The sequence below is a fragment of the Panthera tigris genome, chromosome A1, assembly GCF_018350195.1.
Source record: "Panthera tigris isolate Pti1 chromosome A1, P.tigris_Pti1_mat1.1, whole genome shotgun sequence".
Lineage (NCBI taxonomy): Eukaryota > Metazoa > Chordata > Mammalia > Carnivora > Felidae > Panthera > Panthera tigris.
The window spans coordinates 220,737,692-220,754,512 of record NC_056660.1 but is presented as its reverse complement, the minus strand read 5'-3'; the positions used below and the strand labels follow the sequence as shown (position 1 = coordinate 220,754,512).

General features: G+C 34.2%; 1 protein-coding gene across 1 annotated transcript in view; it reads right to left on the bottom strand.

The window, feature by feature from the left end:
* The window catches only part of CDH12 (cadherin 12), a 291,099-nt gene that overhangs the window by 80,194 nt on the left and 194,084 nt on the right, over positions 1-16,821 (bottom strand). Inside the window, exons 4-5 of the mRNA XM_007075935.3 lie at positions 14,259-14,378; positions 2,007-2,174 (exon numbers count right to left, since the gene is read on the bottom strand). Of these exons, the coding sequence (XP_007075997.1) occupies positions 2,007-2,174; positions 14,259-14,378 (288 nt within the window). The remainder of the gene's footprint in view (positions 1-2,006; positions 2,175-14,258; positions 14,379-16,821) is intronic.

Sequence of the window (16,821 nt, the reverse complement as noted above, 5' to 3'; positions counted from 1 at the left end):
AAAAAAATCTCTACTTAAATTGCTGATCTCAAGCAAGTTATTTAACCTTCCTACACCTCAGTTGTTGTTGTTTTTAACAGTCAATGTGGAAAATACAGAACTATTGTTGTGAATAAGGAATAAGATAAAGTTCCTGACATGACATATAAATATTCTGAAAATTCTAGTGGACTTATCCCCTACATTCCTTGCTGGTTGTCTTCAGACCTACATATTCAACTTTGAATAAATCCCAAGCAAACATATTGCTTTATCCAGGTTCTCTTTTCACCGGGTAAGTTCTAGAAGTGATCGTCCTGTTTCAGCAGGACCTGAGCACACTATCTTGGCTTCCTAAGTATAACCTAGCCTCTTTTTCATGGAGATATTTTTATTTCCCTGTACTCCAGCCTATTTATCTGGATTCCTCCCCAATTTTTTACAAATCACCCTTCATCCATACCAGCAGAAATTGTATCCTCCACTGGCTGGGTTTTATATCCTTCATCTGAAGAGCATCATTATAATCCTCATGAATGAGAATATTGATGCTACCTAAGAATATCTTTGCTACTTCCTATTCGCTAGAAGGAACATATTTTAAATGCACAAAACACAAAACAGGAAGGGCCCACGTTCACAGTGATGCCATTTATATAAAAGTAGAGTAGTCTCCCAAACTATCCCCCTCATTTAGCTTCTACAGCTTGTCATATGTCAGAAGTAAAAATAAAGAAATAAAAGAAATAAAAATAAAAATAATCAGTACTTTTCAAGTTGGGAATATATTCTTTATTAATGTCAAATATTAGAGAATCAAATGCACTATTTCTTTCTTCTTTAATATTTATGTTTTATCTGGTTCCTTTAACAGCAAAGTAAGGAAAAGTGTTGCCATAAGACTCTCTGTGTTATTAATTATAGCACATTACATACTCACCATTTGTCACGGACATTTCATTTGCTTAAGTATGATGACTTCTAATTGCCACTCATGACATTTGCCATTGGACCTTCTGATCACTAAGTGAAATATTTCCATACGAAAATATATGTTAATGATATTAACAGAAAATGATAAAGTAGTAAAATATGAAAATGAATTCAGCTAAAGGAATAAAATATCCATTTAGTTAAATATTCTCAGTGTTTTATACTTTGGTAGATGAACTCAAACTCTCCTACTGGGATTGAAAGAGGAAAATCATTTTGTTTTGGTTTTATAAACTGTTCACGCAAATGTGTATCTAGGGATTTAATCAAGTTCCTTGTGTAACCAGTGACAGAGACTTTCAGTTTTTGTATTCTGAGTCTTAAGAACACTGAACTAATCCTTGAAAATGTACCAGAAATCGAACAGGTACTGATTGGTGTTAAATGTAATACTGTAGAAGAAAACGAGATATAACACAAGTGAGAAGTATTCATTTTCAATAAGAAGCACAGAGTTACAGAGAAAATACAGGTGTGAAACATTCTATTATCATAGAAACTGTAGCAATTTTCACCTATTGCAAAACTAAAATAAGACTAAAGTAATGTAAATAGCATCACTGGAATATCATCTGATACTTACATGAAAGCATATGGAAATGATTCAAATATAATAGGTAAGGAGAAGGCAGAGAATTCTTAGGCAAATTGCATAATAGAGCAAATAATATGGTGTCACATTTGTCATAAATACGAGTCTTAAATTAAAATGGAATATTCATATTTATATTACTTTTTCAGGTAAAAAAATTAGAGCAAGATTCCAACCTATCGTGAATATTTTACTTTAACAGGAATCAACAACATAAGACTCATTGTTCAATTACTGACTTGTATTAGTTTATATTAAAGTCATACTGAGCATGATTCTAATGGAAAATGAAATTCTTAAGTCATTTCATTTTTATCTATTGGCTTCTATTTCCTAAAGACGAAAAGTGTCTGAAAAATTATTATAATTTCTGCAACATTCAATGAAATGTGAGAATTGTTTTTTAAACTGCACCAATTTAAACTCAATAGAAAGAACGTACTTTTGGGGAATCGAGGTGGATTGTCATTGACATCAGTGAGGGTGATGTTGACTATCGTTGTCCCGGCTAACCCTCCTAGTTGTCCGCCCATATCCTTGGCTTGGATGAGGACTTGGTATTGTTCTTTGACTTCCCTGTCCATGTTTGGCAAAGCTGTTCTAATAACACCTTAAGGGAAAACAATAATAAAAGATAAATATTACAAACACTGTGTCTTCTGAGATATGATAGTCTGCAACAAGAAAATGATTTTATCTAGATTCAGGAGTAAAGACATGCCAACAAACCTACATATCTCTTAAAAAGTGAAACACTCAAAATGTTCAATGGTTAGAATATAATTAAATATACTATGGTAACAGCCATTTAATGAAATGCTATACAACATTGTGAATATGGTTAAAGAACAATGTATCAGCTCTAAAAGATGGTCATCATTCATTAAGTCAACCAAATCAGACATGATTTACTTAGAAGAATTCTATCTTTAAAAGAGAATGAAAGTGTTAGACAATTTAGACAAATATACATATACATATATACATATATTAAAAAATTAAGTGGTTACACTAAGTGTGATGTTTCTAAATAAAGCTAATTTCTTCTCCATTCTTCTCTTTATTTTCTAAAATAAATTTGTTACTTTACTTTTTAAACACACAAAGTATCTCCTCCCATTTATTTTTCATCTCTCAGGATTCCTCCTAATTATTTCAGCCACAGATTTTTTTCACTTAGATCTCATTAAGCTTTGCCACTGCAGGGACCTTATCTCCCTTGTCAACGAGTTACTCCAGTCTCGGCCATTTAGAAGGAGCTCAATAAGAATGTGTCAAACAGCTGACTAGTTGAATGACTGGCTGAATGAATGAATGAATGAATGAATATATAAATTATTAAGTTTACAATTGTGAATCATGCAGTATATATGCCTATTTACGTACCCTACTCATTTTCTGCCCTTGTGTCCAAGTATAGAACTAATTTATATTTATATTTATTCATAGTGAAATAACTAAAACCTTCTGGATTTGTTGCAAGTAAAATTATGAATAAATTTTATACCAAATTCCAGCGTATAGCCAATGGTTTTTGGGAGAGACTGCAGAGCATTTGTCTTAAATCCATGTGTCTTTGATAGTGGTGTTTCTTAAATAAAGTAGCATATATGAATAACAAATATAATATCAAGCACCAAAACGAAGTCTAGCATCCAAATCATAAACTGAATACACATCCACATTTTATCTGTTCTGGCCACTATTGACTTACAAAATGCTTTGCTCTGTTGCTAATTTAAACTTAACTACAATCTAGGATTTTTTCTGACCCTTGGCAGGAAATGGTTGCAAAACAGGCAAGTTCCATTTTTTTGCTACTGCTGTTTATTCATGCATGAGTACTGACACTCTATTATTTCAATCTGTTTTTCCCCTCTTCAGCTCAGATTCTTGATGTTTCAATTCCAAGTCTCTTAACTAAGATTCTTCATCTCTGCCATCTCAGTGGCCTGGTTGCACATGCTTTCAGTTATAAGACTTCTGCCTGCCTTATAATGCTTATATTTTCTAGATAAATGCCTAGGTTTAATTCATATGCATTCTGTATTGTCCTGTTTTTGACCAGATGTCTCTTTACTCAGTTCATTTACAATATGAAAATTATATATATATATATATATATATGCAATTATGTATATTTGTATATAAATTTTACTTTGCTCAATTCATTTCTAATATGAAAATTTCTAATATGAAAATGTATAAATATAAATATTATACTTTATATTGTATGTATATATATTGTACATAGATACATTAACATGCTATGAAAAAGAGACCAAATAGGTATTTTCACACTTATTTAAAACTAGGTTGGTTTGTTTTCTGGTGATTTGTTATAGTTATCATCCAGACATCAAACTGCCCTGCCCTCCTGCTGCATCCTGTGTCTGACAGGTGACCTTTCTGTTCCTTAGCCCTCCTTTACTGTAATGCCTTTCACCTGGAAGACATCTGCTAGAATTTAGACAGAGGAAAGGGTCGCATATGGAGTTCCAAAGAAAACCACTGCTGACCATGAGCCCACCACCATTTCCACTTAAGAACCACCGTCTCAGAGAAATAAAATAGGGCATTTGTAGAATTTTTTCAGAGTTGAATCTGGGAAATCAGGCAGACAAGTTTCAAATGTGAGAAGAGAATCTTAAAGCATTGTGGTCTATCGTAAAAGCCTGGTGAAAAATAGTCTCCTTTCCAAGAAGCTACTCTTTTTTATGGACCACCCATTATGTACCAAATGCCTAATATTCAAAGCCAAACAGACAAAAATGGATTCCATGATCTTGAGCAAGGAGGAACCTTGCCAAGGACTGAGCTTAAGTGCTTCTATAGTAGAATGTAACCAGCAAACGGAAATGCTGCATTCTGTTATTTTGACTCTTAAGTTTACGTTCATGTGTTCATCTTTATTTTTTAGTATTTGTATATAAAGTTACAGCCTTGTCTGATAATAACTGAAGCCTAAAAAATGCATTTTGCAGGATAGCATAAATATTCCACAGCAATAATGCCACAAATTTTAATTAGTTAGCTATAATTCTGAAGTAAATCCTATTTATTAGGGAAAAAAAGAATGGAGGGGTAAATATACCTTGAATTTTGGTATGATTTAAATGTCTTGTACCTGATGGACTTTCCAGCATACATAATTGAGACAAATTAGAATAAATGCAAAACGGAGAAAACTTCTTCTAGTGGGATTTTATTTCTGCCAATATGAATATAAATATATGGTTGAAAGAGTTATAAACTTAAAATAATATACCAAAGGACACTAGTCCACCAAGGAACATATTCATCCTCTGCAAAGACGCTCATGTTGTCTGTAAGCCCCTTAATCTCAATGGATCTCAGCTTGCTTTGCAAAAATGGGTTAAATATTCTGAGAGTATTTTGAGATGAAATAATGCAAGACTCTATATGAAGAACCATTAAATATGACATGTGATAATCCAGTATATGGCTTTACATGAACTATACTGTGAATTGAGGATTGCGCTGCAGACTGAGACATGGGACACCTGATTCAGTCACCATTTGTACTAAAATGTATGTTTCATCCAGTCACCATTACCAAGTGTAACAGGATAATGGTGAACACTCTTCCATTTGTTGCTCTAGATCAACTTTATATACTTTTTCTAGACTTCTCTCTGCTTTCCAGCTTGTGGTTGTAATCGGCCAACTGACAAGAGATTGAATGTGTAAGGAGAACGAGGTTGGGTTTTTCTTTGCGTGGATACACCCACATTAACAGAAGACCATGGGGAGGGGAAGGGAAAAAAAAAAAAAAAAAACAAAAGTTAGAGAGGGAAGGAGCCAAAACATAAGAGACTCTTAAAAACTGAGAATAAACTGAGAACTGATGGGGGGTGGGAGGGAGGGGTAAGTGGGCGATGGGCATTGAGGAGGGCACCTGTTGGGATGAGCACTGGGTGTTGTATGGAAACCAATTTGACAATAAATTTCATATTAAAAAATAAATAAAAATAAATAAATAAAAAAGATACACTCTGTACAAGGTTCTTTCATGGAATGTACACTTAATGGGTCTATGTTTATGGGATACCGAGGAGACCATAAAGAAGTACTTACATAATTAAGTTAATTTCAGATGGTGATTTGTGTTATGAGGAAAGTGAAATCAAGTGCCTTTGAAAGTAGTGCCAGAAAAGTTCTCTGTGAGAAAAGGCTTTACAGTTGCAAACTCAGAGAACTGGAGGAGGCAGACCTGGAAAGATCACAAGAAGGAGCATCCCAGGGAAGGAAGCAGGAAAGTACTTTGTAGAAGCAGGCATAGTCCCTCAAAGCATGCAGAAGAGTCGATGTGGCTGCACATCAGAAGAGTCGATTTATGCTGCTACGGGGGAAGGACAGGGCAAAATAAAATCACAGAGGGGACAAGAAGAAGTAACATGGTGGCTTCAAAGATAAATAAACCCTCTGGAATGCAACTGGCAGATCAACAAGTGGGATCAAGCTAAAACGCTTCCACACAGCACAAATACCATCAACAAAATGAAAAGGCAATCTGTGGAATGAGAGAAAATATTTGCAAATCACCTGCTAAGGGGTTAATATTCAAAATATACAAGAATTCATACAACTCAGTAACAAAAAGCAAACAAGCTGACTTGAAAACGGGCAGAGGAACTCAACATTTTCCAAAGAAGTTATACAAATGTCCAACAAGTGCATGAAAATGTGCTCAACATCAACGATCATCAGAGACATGAAAATCAAAGGATTACCTCCTCACACTTGTTAGAATGACTGTCCTCAAAAAGGCAAGAGATAACCAATATTGTCAGGGTGTGAAGGAAAGGGAATACTGGGCGTGTAAATTAGTGCAGCTACTGTGAAAAACTGTGTGGGGGTTCCTCAAAGAATTAAAAATAGAACTACCATCTTTTCCAAGGATATCACTTTTGTGTATATATCCAGAGAAAATGAAAACAGGATCTCAAAGAGGTGCTGGCACCTTCATGGTCACTATAACATTATTTACAAAAAGCCAAGATAAAACAACCTAAACATCCATTAACAGATGATTGGATAACAAATACACACACACACACACACACACACACACACAGGAATATTATTTAGTGAGGAGAGTGAAGGCATGGATGAACATTGAGGGCATTATGCTAAGTAAAATAAGAAAGGCAGGGAAAGAGAAATGCTCTACAGTATTATTTATAGGTAGGATCTAAAACAGTTGAACTCATCTAAACAAAGTAAAATGGTGGTTTCCAGGACCTGTGGGTTGGGGGAAATGGGAGACGTTTGTCGAAGGCACAAATTTCCAGTTATGAGATGGATACCTCCTGGGGATCTCATGTACAGTATGATGATTATAGTTAATATTACTCTGTTATATACTTGAAAGTTGCTGAGAGAGTAGCTCTTAAAAGTTCTTACCGCATAAAAGAAATGGTCATTATGGGACAGGATGGAGGTGTTGGCCAACACTATGGTGGTGATCATTTGGCAATATTTAAGTATATCAAATCAACACATTGTATATCTTAAATTTCTACAATGTTGTACATCAAATATATCCCAATAAGGCTGGAAAAAATGTTAATTATTACTTTGTGACTATTGAGAGAGACAACGAGGAACAATGGATGAATGGCTCAATTTTACACTTACTGAGGATTAGAGTCCAAAGAAGTCCTGGGCCATTTATTCTGTTCGTAAAAGGGAAGTCATGGCAGTGAGGTCAGAGCATGAACCATACACCCCTGCCCAAACTAAACTCCAACTCACTCAGAGTGAAAACTTCTCCACCTTTCCACTTAACTCTCTGATCTTCTCTTCCACAACTCTCTTCTTTGGTCACTAGATTTCTGGTCACACTGTCTTCCATCTGTGGGGAATGTTCTTCCTGTGGTTTACTCATAAGCAGCTCCTCTCTTTCCTTCACATCTTTTCTCAAAGTCATCTCCATAGGACTTTGTTGGCCATTCTATCTAGAATTCTATATTGACTTAGTTTCCTATTGCTTCTGTAATAAATTGCCACAGACTAAGCGCCCTAAAAACAGCACGAACTTACTATCTTACAATGAGGGAGGACCAAAGTCCAACATGGGTCTTGAGGACCAAAATCAAGGGTGTGGGCAGGAAGCATTTCTTTCTGAAGGCTTTTTTATCTTCTGAAAGATGTCTTACTTTTCTGCATCTTCAAATCTTTCTTAGACTTTGACTTGCCTACCTTCCTTTTACACTTTTAGGAACACATGTAATTAAATTGGGTCTACATAGACAATGCAGGGTAATCTCCCCACCTTATCTGCAGATGAGAAAACAACCTTAATTCCATCTGCAACTTTAATTGTCTTCGTTAAACATAACATAACATAATCGTAACATAATATAATCACAGGTCCCAGGGATTAGGACATAGACATACTTGGAAGATTACTATTCTGCATACCACATATAACCCTACCCAACATCTCCTATGCTCTTTATCTACTTTATCATTTTCTCCTTAGCCTTTACTGCTATTCAAAACTTTGTAGTATAGTTTTCTTACTTATTGTGTTTGTTCTGTGTTTTCCCAAATAAAATGTGTATTCCTGAAGGTGGGAATTTTGTCTTTATGTTTTTCTTCCCTGTAGGATACCTAGGTCTAGGCCAATGTGAAGCATATGGTGGGCACACAAAATATTAATAAAAGCCATAAGTGAATGTATAATAATAAGCTTAGTTAACACAGGGAAAATTCCCATACATCCTTCAATGACCTAGTATTCTTGGTCATTATTGATGGTCGAGCATGAGAATACTCATGATATAATTCTGAATGAGATGGCGTAGTTAGTATAGATCTATGTTTATTATAACAGCTATGTTATGAAAAAAATCTGATTAAACGTTATTTTTGCACCTGAAAATGATCTCTTTGGAGATCACAGACTCTAGTGTTGGCCATGTCCTGATTAACCTTTTAACACATGAATTTGAAGGAAGCATTGGCAAATATATTTTAATCCTCAATTCTTTTAGGAATTGCTAATAGACGGTAGAATAGAAAAAAATAATTATGGTTAGAAATGGGAACTTTAACTTCAGCAGTGACAATGTAAAATTCCTTTTTTTTTTTCAATTCCACAACTAAATGATATTTAAAAACAGTTGTACAAGACCTGCTTTTGCAGCAGTTTATATGAAAAGTTACTGAGTTGCTTTTCATTACAGTCTTAAATCAGTCTAAAATGTGAAATGGGTTTTTTAAAAGCTAGTGCAATCTTTAAAAGTAGTAACAAAAATGTTGTATCCATCACTACACAGATGAGGTGTATAATTTAAAAAAATTGTTGCCAATAATCCAATAATGTATTTTGAGCTCAAGAACTTTATGTGTATTTTATCACTACAGAGATGAGGTGTATATATGTTTTTTTAATGTTGCCAATAATCCAATGATGTATTTTGATCTCAAGAAGAGTCAGCAGGTAATCTTCAGTAGGAAGAACATTTAGAGACCATCTTCCCACCAATAGCACACTTTAACTATTGTTTGGGAATCAGACACCACTTCCCAGAGCCTCTGTCCTCAGGAAGTTTGCCCTCAGTCCATCCCGGAGCCCAGCAGTCAGACTATGGATCAGAGAATTTTATCCTACGAAACCCAAGTCTAATTGTCTAAGGACCCGATGACCTCCCCCCAGTAGCTGGGGATCCATTTGAGGATCTGTTTCATCTTGGTTTCTGAATAGCAAAACACTGTGAGGCCACTGGTTATACATAAACATGCATGACGTGAATAGTCATCTCCAGCATCACTAGCTCATTGCTCATCATCTACTTTCACCCTTCCAGTAATGGGAAGCTCGCAAGCTCATGAAGCACTCCTCTTATTTATAGACAAGTATTAACATCTTTTTTTATGCATATGAAACCACACCAAGATTCTTTCTTCCTGTAACTCACACCAGCCATTGATAGCCAGTTTCCTCTCAAGCAGCACAGAACACAGCCGGTTTCTCTCCTACATAACAGCTCTACAACTTACTAAAGGCATGTATCACATGTCCCTGGAGTATTTTCCTTTCAAGGCCAAACATCCTCAGTTCTACCTGCTGATGTGTGCAATCCATGATTTCTAAAATAAGACAAGTGAAGTTCACACAGAGTTCTTGGGAAGTGAGATGATGCAGAATACAAGGGAACCATTCACTGGGGCACATTTTGAGACATGTAGTTTTACTACTCATATGCAAAATATTACAAAATAGGTAATATGCAATATAATTGCTTCCTAATTGTCTATTTCCGTGACACATTTTTCTCCCTTATATTTATCAGCACCTGTTGCTTTCCTTGCTCTCAACAGGTCCACAGACTTCGTCTTCGTGCAAAATGTATTAAAGGCACGCTGACTTTGTGTAGGTAAACACTCTTATTTTCCCCTTGAAGAAAGAAGATACTCTATCTTTGTTTCATCGGGCACCTCAGTGCTCAGGTGTCTGAATCCTTAAAGACTCTATGCTGAATAAATATCAAAGGCATTTCAAACCATGAAACATTGTAAATATTTATATACTAGTATCAAGAATTAGCTCAAAATATAGTCTAACCCATGCTTTGATTATACTATGGGGCTTTAAAACACCAACACATTTTTGAAGACCTGTAAGAATAAACATCAGTCAGAATATGTAAGGAGGCTTCACTTAGGACATAGAGGCTTGCAGATTACAATTATTGAATCAAAGGTGATAGACTCAAAGAGTAAAAAATCTTGAGAAAGTGTCAATTCTCTCAGCGACACTTATCAGATTTCCCTAAACATAAGCTAGGACAGCATTACAGAGCATGAAATATCAGAATGGTGAATAAAAGGGAAAAATATATAGCTCATGTGTTCAACTCTAAGACCCACTCAATTGGTTTCATATGGATTCTAGAAATGCACATATAAATACGTAAAATAAAAACTTATACATTGTTTTTGACAATGCACATAAATGAAAAGATAGTGATGGAAAAATTCTGGAAAAGGGTGGTAGCAATGCTTGCACAACAATGTGGATATTTTTAATGCCACTCAACTGTACCCTTAAAATGGTTAATATGGTAAATTTTATGTTATGTATATTTTATCACAAGAAAAATTTAAGTTTATAGGTTTAAAAAGGTGTTGAAGTGAAGTAAATGATGATGCTTTCTCAATTAGGGCTCAGATAATTTGGAAAATTATAGCACATCACCACCACATGATACACAAAATAGCAATATCTAGTTACCCAACTCAGATGAGTTTCTGAAATCATTCAGGGAACAATTTAAATACTTTAAAAGAATTTTAAAGGCAAATTAAGACATGAGGTCCATCACTTATACTAATATTTGTTTTCCTAAATAATCCTATTATCAACGCTATAGAAATGTTTAGCATCCTGATTTCATGCACTTGATAAAATATTATAAAGCCTATGTTTAATGTTTCATAGATTAGGGATATTTTTCTAATGCACAAAAACATTAAGCATAAAAATGTACACAATGTAATATAACATGCTAATATGACAAACATTTTAATGATTTATAAATAAGTATAATGAATATTAATGTTATTTAATGCTTTATAGATTTATCTACATTTGAAGTTTTTTAATATTTAATAATAATTTGAGGTATATGTATATGAATATATGTGAATTTTAATTCACAGTGAATAGTTTCATAGTTAAGCCCAATAATTGCAAAATTAGCCAATTTTAAAGAGAACTATTATTTCTGAGTCTATTTCATAGACTGCATCAATTTATATTGCTTATAAATAAGCTTGCTATACTCACTTGGGTAGAGATGCTTTAGAATGTTTGTCAAAAAGCAATATCACTAAGGTAATATTTTTTTTTATTTTCTTATTCCCAATGAATAATAAATGGCTATATTTATCTCTTCATAAATATTTAGGCACCAGAAGTTCTGATGAGACTCTTCCTTTAAAAATTATTTTAAAGTGTATTCTATACTCAAATGTGGAAAATTTTAGATAATATTAGTTTTTCATGCATTGTATTTAATAACAGCAAAAGGAATCATAAAAGGAAGCTATACGGCTGGAACAAATGGAGACTATTTCTGAGAAATTGCAATTATCCTTGATTCTTGATTTACTCTTATGTACCACAAGGTGATAAATTTGACAAAAAGTCTTCTTAATGGTCGCTGTGCATGAGCAACTAGTTATCATTCTATTAATGAAGGGCCTCATCATCCACTCTTTTCCTGCCTAGTGGTCTGAGGCATTGTTAGTATCAAGACTTCTGTCTCCAGTGAAAATCAATGCTTCAAAAAATCTATTTCATTGTTTATGCCAGAATTGTTTCACCTTTAGTTCTAACTAATAAGCATCGCATAAGATAGAAATACATAGTTATTAAAGGCATACTATGAATATACAGGCTCTCCTATAAGGTAATACTTTCCAAAGGCTTTAGAATTCATCTAAAGTTGATATTGAACAAGTAAAGCCAAGGGGACAGAAACTGTTTTGACTCATATAATTATTGTCTGTTGAGTAGTAATTAATTTGACTATAATAATTCTATGCTTAATCCATGATCTCTACTTAAATTCATCGTTATATGATTTTACCATACTTTTTAGTTAGATACTCAGTACATCAATAGTTATTCCATCAATAATCGTTTCTTTATCTTTCGTCTGCTACACTTATTCTGAGTATATAAATTTACCTACTCTGTCTATAGAGTTAATCACTACACCCCACTAAGTGTACTCTAATATCGAACCTCCCCTCCACCAATCTCCACATACTTTCTTTTCTCCTTTGTCCATCCCCTCTGACTCTGAGCAGTGCTTCTCGGAGGCTGAAGAGACCTAAGACACATACATCGCCCACACTAGTTTCTAGTTAGATTATCCATTATGGTAAATTTGGAAAATATGGGTAATCATAGAAGAAGTAACGCATGATGTGTTATCTGATGAAAGGATTTATAATATTTTAGATAATTTTCCTTCGGTATTTGTCTATATATTGAGGTATTTGTCTAAATATTTGCCTATAAATTGTCTTCACCCTTCTGGAATTTTGTGCCATCATAAACTTCAATAAACAACTTCCGCAAATTCTTTCCTCAACAATGTTTCCCTGTTTTCTCTACAAATATGTATGATTTCCCAGTTAAAAGCGCCTTAACACGGATACTGCCAATTATCATACCCTCATTGACAGACTTAAAGAAAATAACTTACATTGTAGGTGTAATTTCTCCATCACGCATTTGCTCTTAACAATTGACTCCTCTGGCTTTGGGTCTCTGACCCTCTTTCCAAACCAAAAGAGCTTCTATGTCTTAAACTTTTCTATATTCTCTTCAGCACTGATGTTCCCTTCTCAAAAGACTGATGCTGTCCTTATTACAAACTACTCTTTTTTTAGGTTTATAAAAGGGAGCAACTTCCTGCCTTATTCCTATAACTTTTTGCTGACCTCTGTCCCTCTATGGCATCAACAAGGAGAGCAAGAAATGAGAAGACAGCAGGTTCAGTTGTAGAAAGTTTTTGCAGGTTCCGTTTCCACTTAATCGACTTTATGTTTCTAGGTGACATTAAAACATGGCTAATTTATTAATTAACCTATATCTAATTGGTATTCCAGATTTTAGCACACATTTATGGAGAAGTGTTAATTTTAAAATGTTTAGCTCCTTTGCATATAAAGTGTCTGAAATTAATTTATTTCAAATTGATATAGCTCTTTACAAATTTATTTAGAAATTTAAAAAGTAACATTAGTTAAGTATGTCAACAGTTCATTTCATTATTTTAACCTAATGTAATAAATAGTATTGAATTCAAAATGCAATATATTATAATGTAACATACAAGAGTTCATAAAATAGCTGTCACTGTGGAGTTCTATTTCAACTGTGACATGGGACGCCTACTTTGATCACTGGTCAGCATGGCTAAATCTCCTTAAAAAAAAAATATCTAGCATACAAAAAACAGATTCTCTAGAACAGAGGGACCTCATTTTATTTACAAGGGAATACAAAATCTTCTGGTGCATAATATCCTGTCTTTTCTATACTTTCCAAAGATTCTTATACATTTGGCTCTGAAAACTTCCATTCAAATGTTTTGACCTAAAAATGAGAGTAGCTTCAAAAGCATTGACCAGAAGAATCGTGATCTGGGTGTTTAAAGTTTGTCAACCCTCTTCGTTTCCCTGCTAGAAGTAGAAGTCTATATTAATCCAAATCAAACATCCATAACCTCTGGTAAATATAGCAGTAGAAGCTCTGTGATCTTACCACATGTTGATAAGACCCAAAACTAACTATAATTGAACCCAATCAAGAAAACTTGAAATGAATAGCTACTTTAATTCCAGCAGAACCAAAAATCAAATATGCCTAGGCTTTTGAAAAATTAAAATAAAACACATAGAGAATCCTTATCTTGGTATTGGGACTTGACACATACATGTGAAATGCCTTATATTTACACAAAATTCAATCTAGAGGAAATCATTCTATGGCAGCAAGGTAAGATCCTATCTTCTTTGGCTTAATGTACAGCACATTGAATCTTTATTGCATTTTTAGAATAGGTAACTTCCCATGCCAAGATTTAATTAAAGTTTAAATATTTGAAAGGGGTGGTGATAATGTTGTCTCTAATAAAAAATTTACCTGTCTTGGGATCAATAGAGAAATAAGGTTGTCCCTGAAGAATGCTATAAACGACTCTGGCACTGTTTCCATAGGTCGGGTCATCCGCGTCGGTGGCCTTGACCTGGAGCACATATGCACCTGGAAAATAAGACAGTATGAATCTAGCATCTTTGCTTTACAGAGCGCAAGGTCATGTCTTTTATCTGCGGACTCCATTTTCCTTTAGAATTTGGCATTGCTCAATGATTCTGTGAATATAGGCTGTCACTGGAAATGACGTAACTACTATAACCAAAATGGTGGGCAACAGTATAGCTCTCAGTGCAAATGATACATATTTTAAAAATCTATTTTAAAAGCTATATTCATTTCCAGTAGCAAGATGATTGAACTGAAAGTCATTATGATAGCTTTATTGATTTGTGCACCAGAGAAAACACGACACTGCTTACATTAGCTCATCTGCTTACTATAGATGCATTAATTTCATGATTAGGTTATCAATAGAAAAGCTAAAAGGTTTGACGGCTTACTGAAGCCTAGAGGCTGTAAGTAACTTGCATTGCTATTTAAAATCAACAACTATGTACCAGCATGAGGAACACTTTAAGTTAGGACAGAGTATTTGAGAAACTGAGCAACCAAAAATAATTGCAATTAAGACAACAGGAGCACCCCGAGGCCTCAAGACTGAATTAACCTAAGGATTCAGTGACAAAGAAAACATTAAAGACAATCCAAATTATGTTGGTGATGGTTAGAAGGCTAGAAGGATGGTTAGATGGTTAGAAGGAAATCTCTCCTGAGCATAAAGAGAGTGATATGTACATCCAAAGTTATAAAAAGGACAGAATGTTCCTATTCTTGGAGGCATTAACAGTAAATGCCCAATTTTGAAGAAAAAAAAAAGGATTTCTCTTTTTCATTCAGTTATTCATTCAGTCTTTTTCTTTAAGGCTGTACAACACCGGAGCAAACTAAATATTAAAAGATAGTCAAAAAATTAAAAAATGATAACTTTCAGCACCCATTCGATACCAAACGCTTTATCTTAAGAATGCTCTGGTGAATAGTAGCTATATCAGGAGATGAATGATAGGTTTTAATTCACCAGTCTCTCCCAGGAAACTTCTAGAAGGAAAGTACACAAACATCTGTGATAGTCAAGAGCAGTAACATATTATCCCTCATCATCCATTATCACCATCATGATCATCCTGATCAATCTTTGCAACATCATTAATAATTATTTGACAAACAGGCATTGAGGACCTATATTAAAGATTCATCAAAACTATGTTCTCCTTTGTGGTGAATGAATGAACATTTTCAAGACTAAATTTCCCTCTTTCCTCCCTTCTGTTATACAGTGATTTTCCTGGTATCACCTACATCTTTGCTAGTACTGAGTTACACATGTGCTGTATAGACACAATCTACAAATATTAAATAATTCTCTAATCTTAGTTATAAATGTGGTAGTTAAAAGGCTGTGGGTTGTTCTTCTCTGAGGATATATTTGAAGAAAAGGTATTATACCTGCTAAGAAATATTTAGTGACAAATTTAATAAATTTTTACCTAATTCACACCATATGCTCAATAAGAAAGACGAAGATGAATAAGACAGTATCTTGTTTTTATGGGAATATTTATTAAATCACTCCTTTAAGTATTTGAGTTTAACTTTTTAAAAAAATTAACATAAAGCATTTCATACTACTTTTAGAGGAAAATATTTTTCTGCATACTTAGTGAAGGTTCATATTAATATTAAAAACAAAATTGTAAAAGGGAGAATACTATATTACTCATCTTGTCCTTTGTATTGACATATGGTTATAGCATTATCTGCAATAACCAAATTATGAAAATAGCCTAAAGCATATTGACTAATGAATAGAAAAAAGAAAGAAGAAAGAAGATGTGACACACACACAAACACACACACACACACACACACACACACTGAGATATTACTCAACCATAAAAAAAGAATTAAAAAAAGAATTAAATCTTGCCGTTTGCAATGATATGGATGGAGTAAGAGCATTATGCTAAGCAAAATAGGTCAGAGAAAGAGAAACACCATATGATTTCACTCATGTGGAATTGAAGAAACAAAACAAATGAACATAGGGGAAAAACAGAAGGAAACAAACCAAGAAACAGACTCTTAACTATAGAGAACAAAGTGATGGTTAACAGAGGGGCGGTGGCTGGCTGGATGGGATAAATAGCAGAGGGAGATTAAGGAGGGCACTTGTGATGGGCACTGGGTGTTGTATGGAAGTATTGAATCACTAAATTGTACACCTGAAACTAATATTATACTGTATGTTAACTAACAGGAATTTAAACCATGAGAGACTCTTAAATACAGAGAACAAACTGAGGGTGGATTGGATGTGGGGGAGAGGGGAAAATGGGTGATGGACTTTGAGGAGAGCCCTTGTTTGGGTGACACTGGGTGTTGTATGTAAGCGGTGAACCACGAGAATCTACCCCAAAAACCAAGAGCATACGTTACACACTGTATGTTTGTCAAGTTGACAATAAATTATATTTAAAAAAAAAAATAA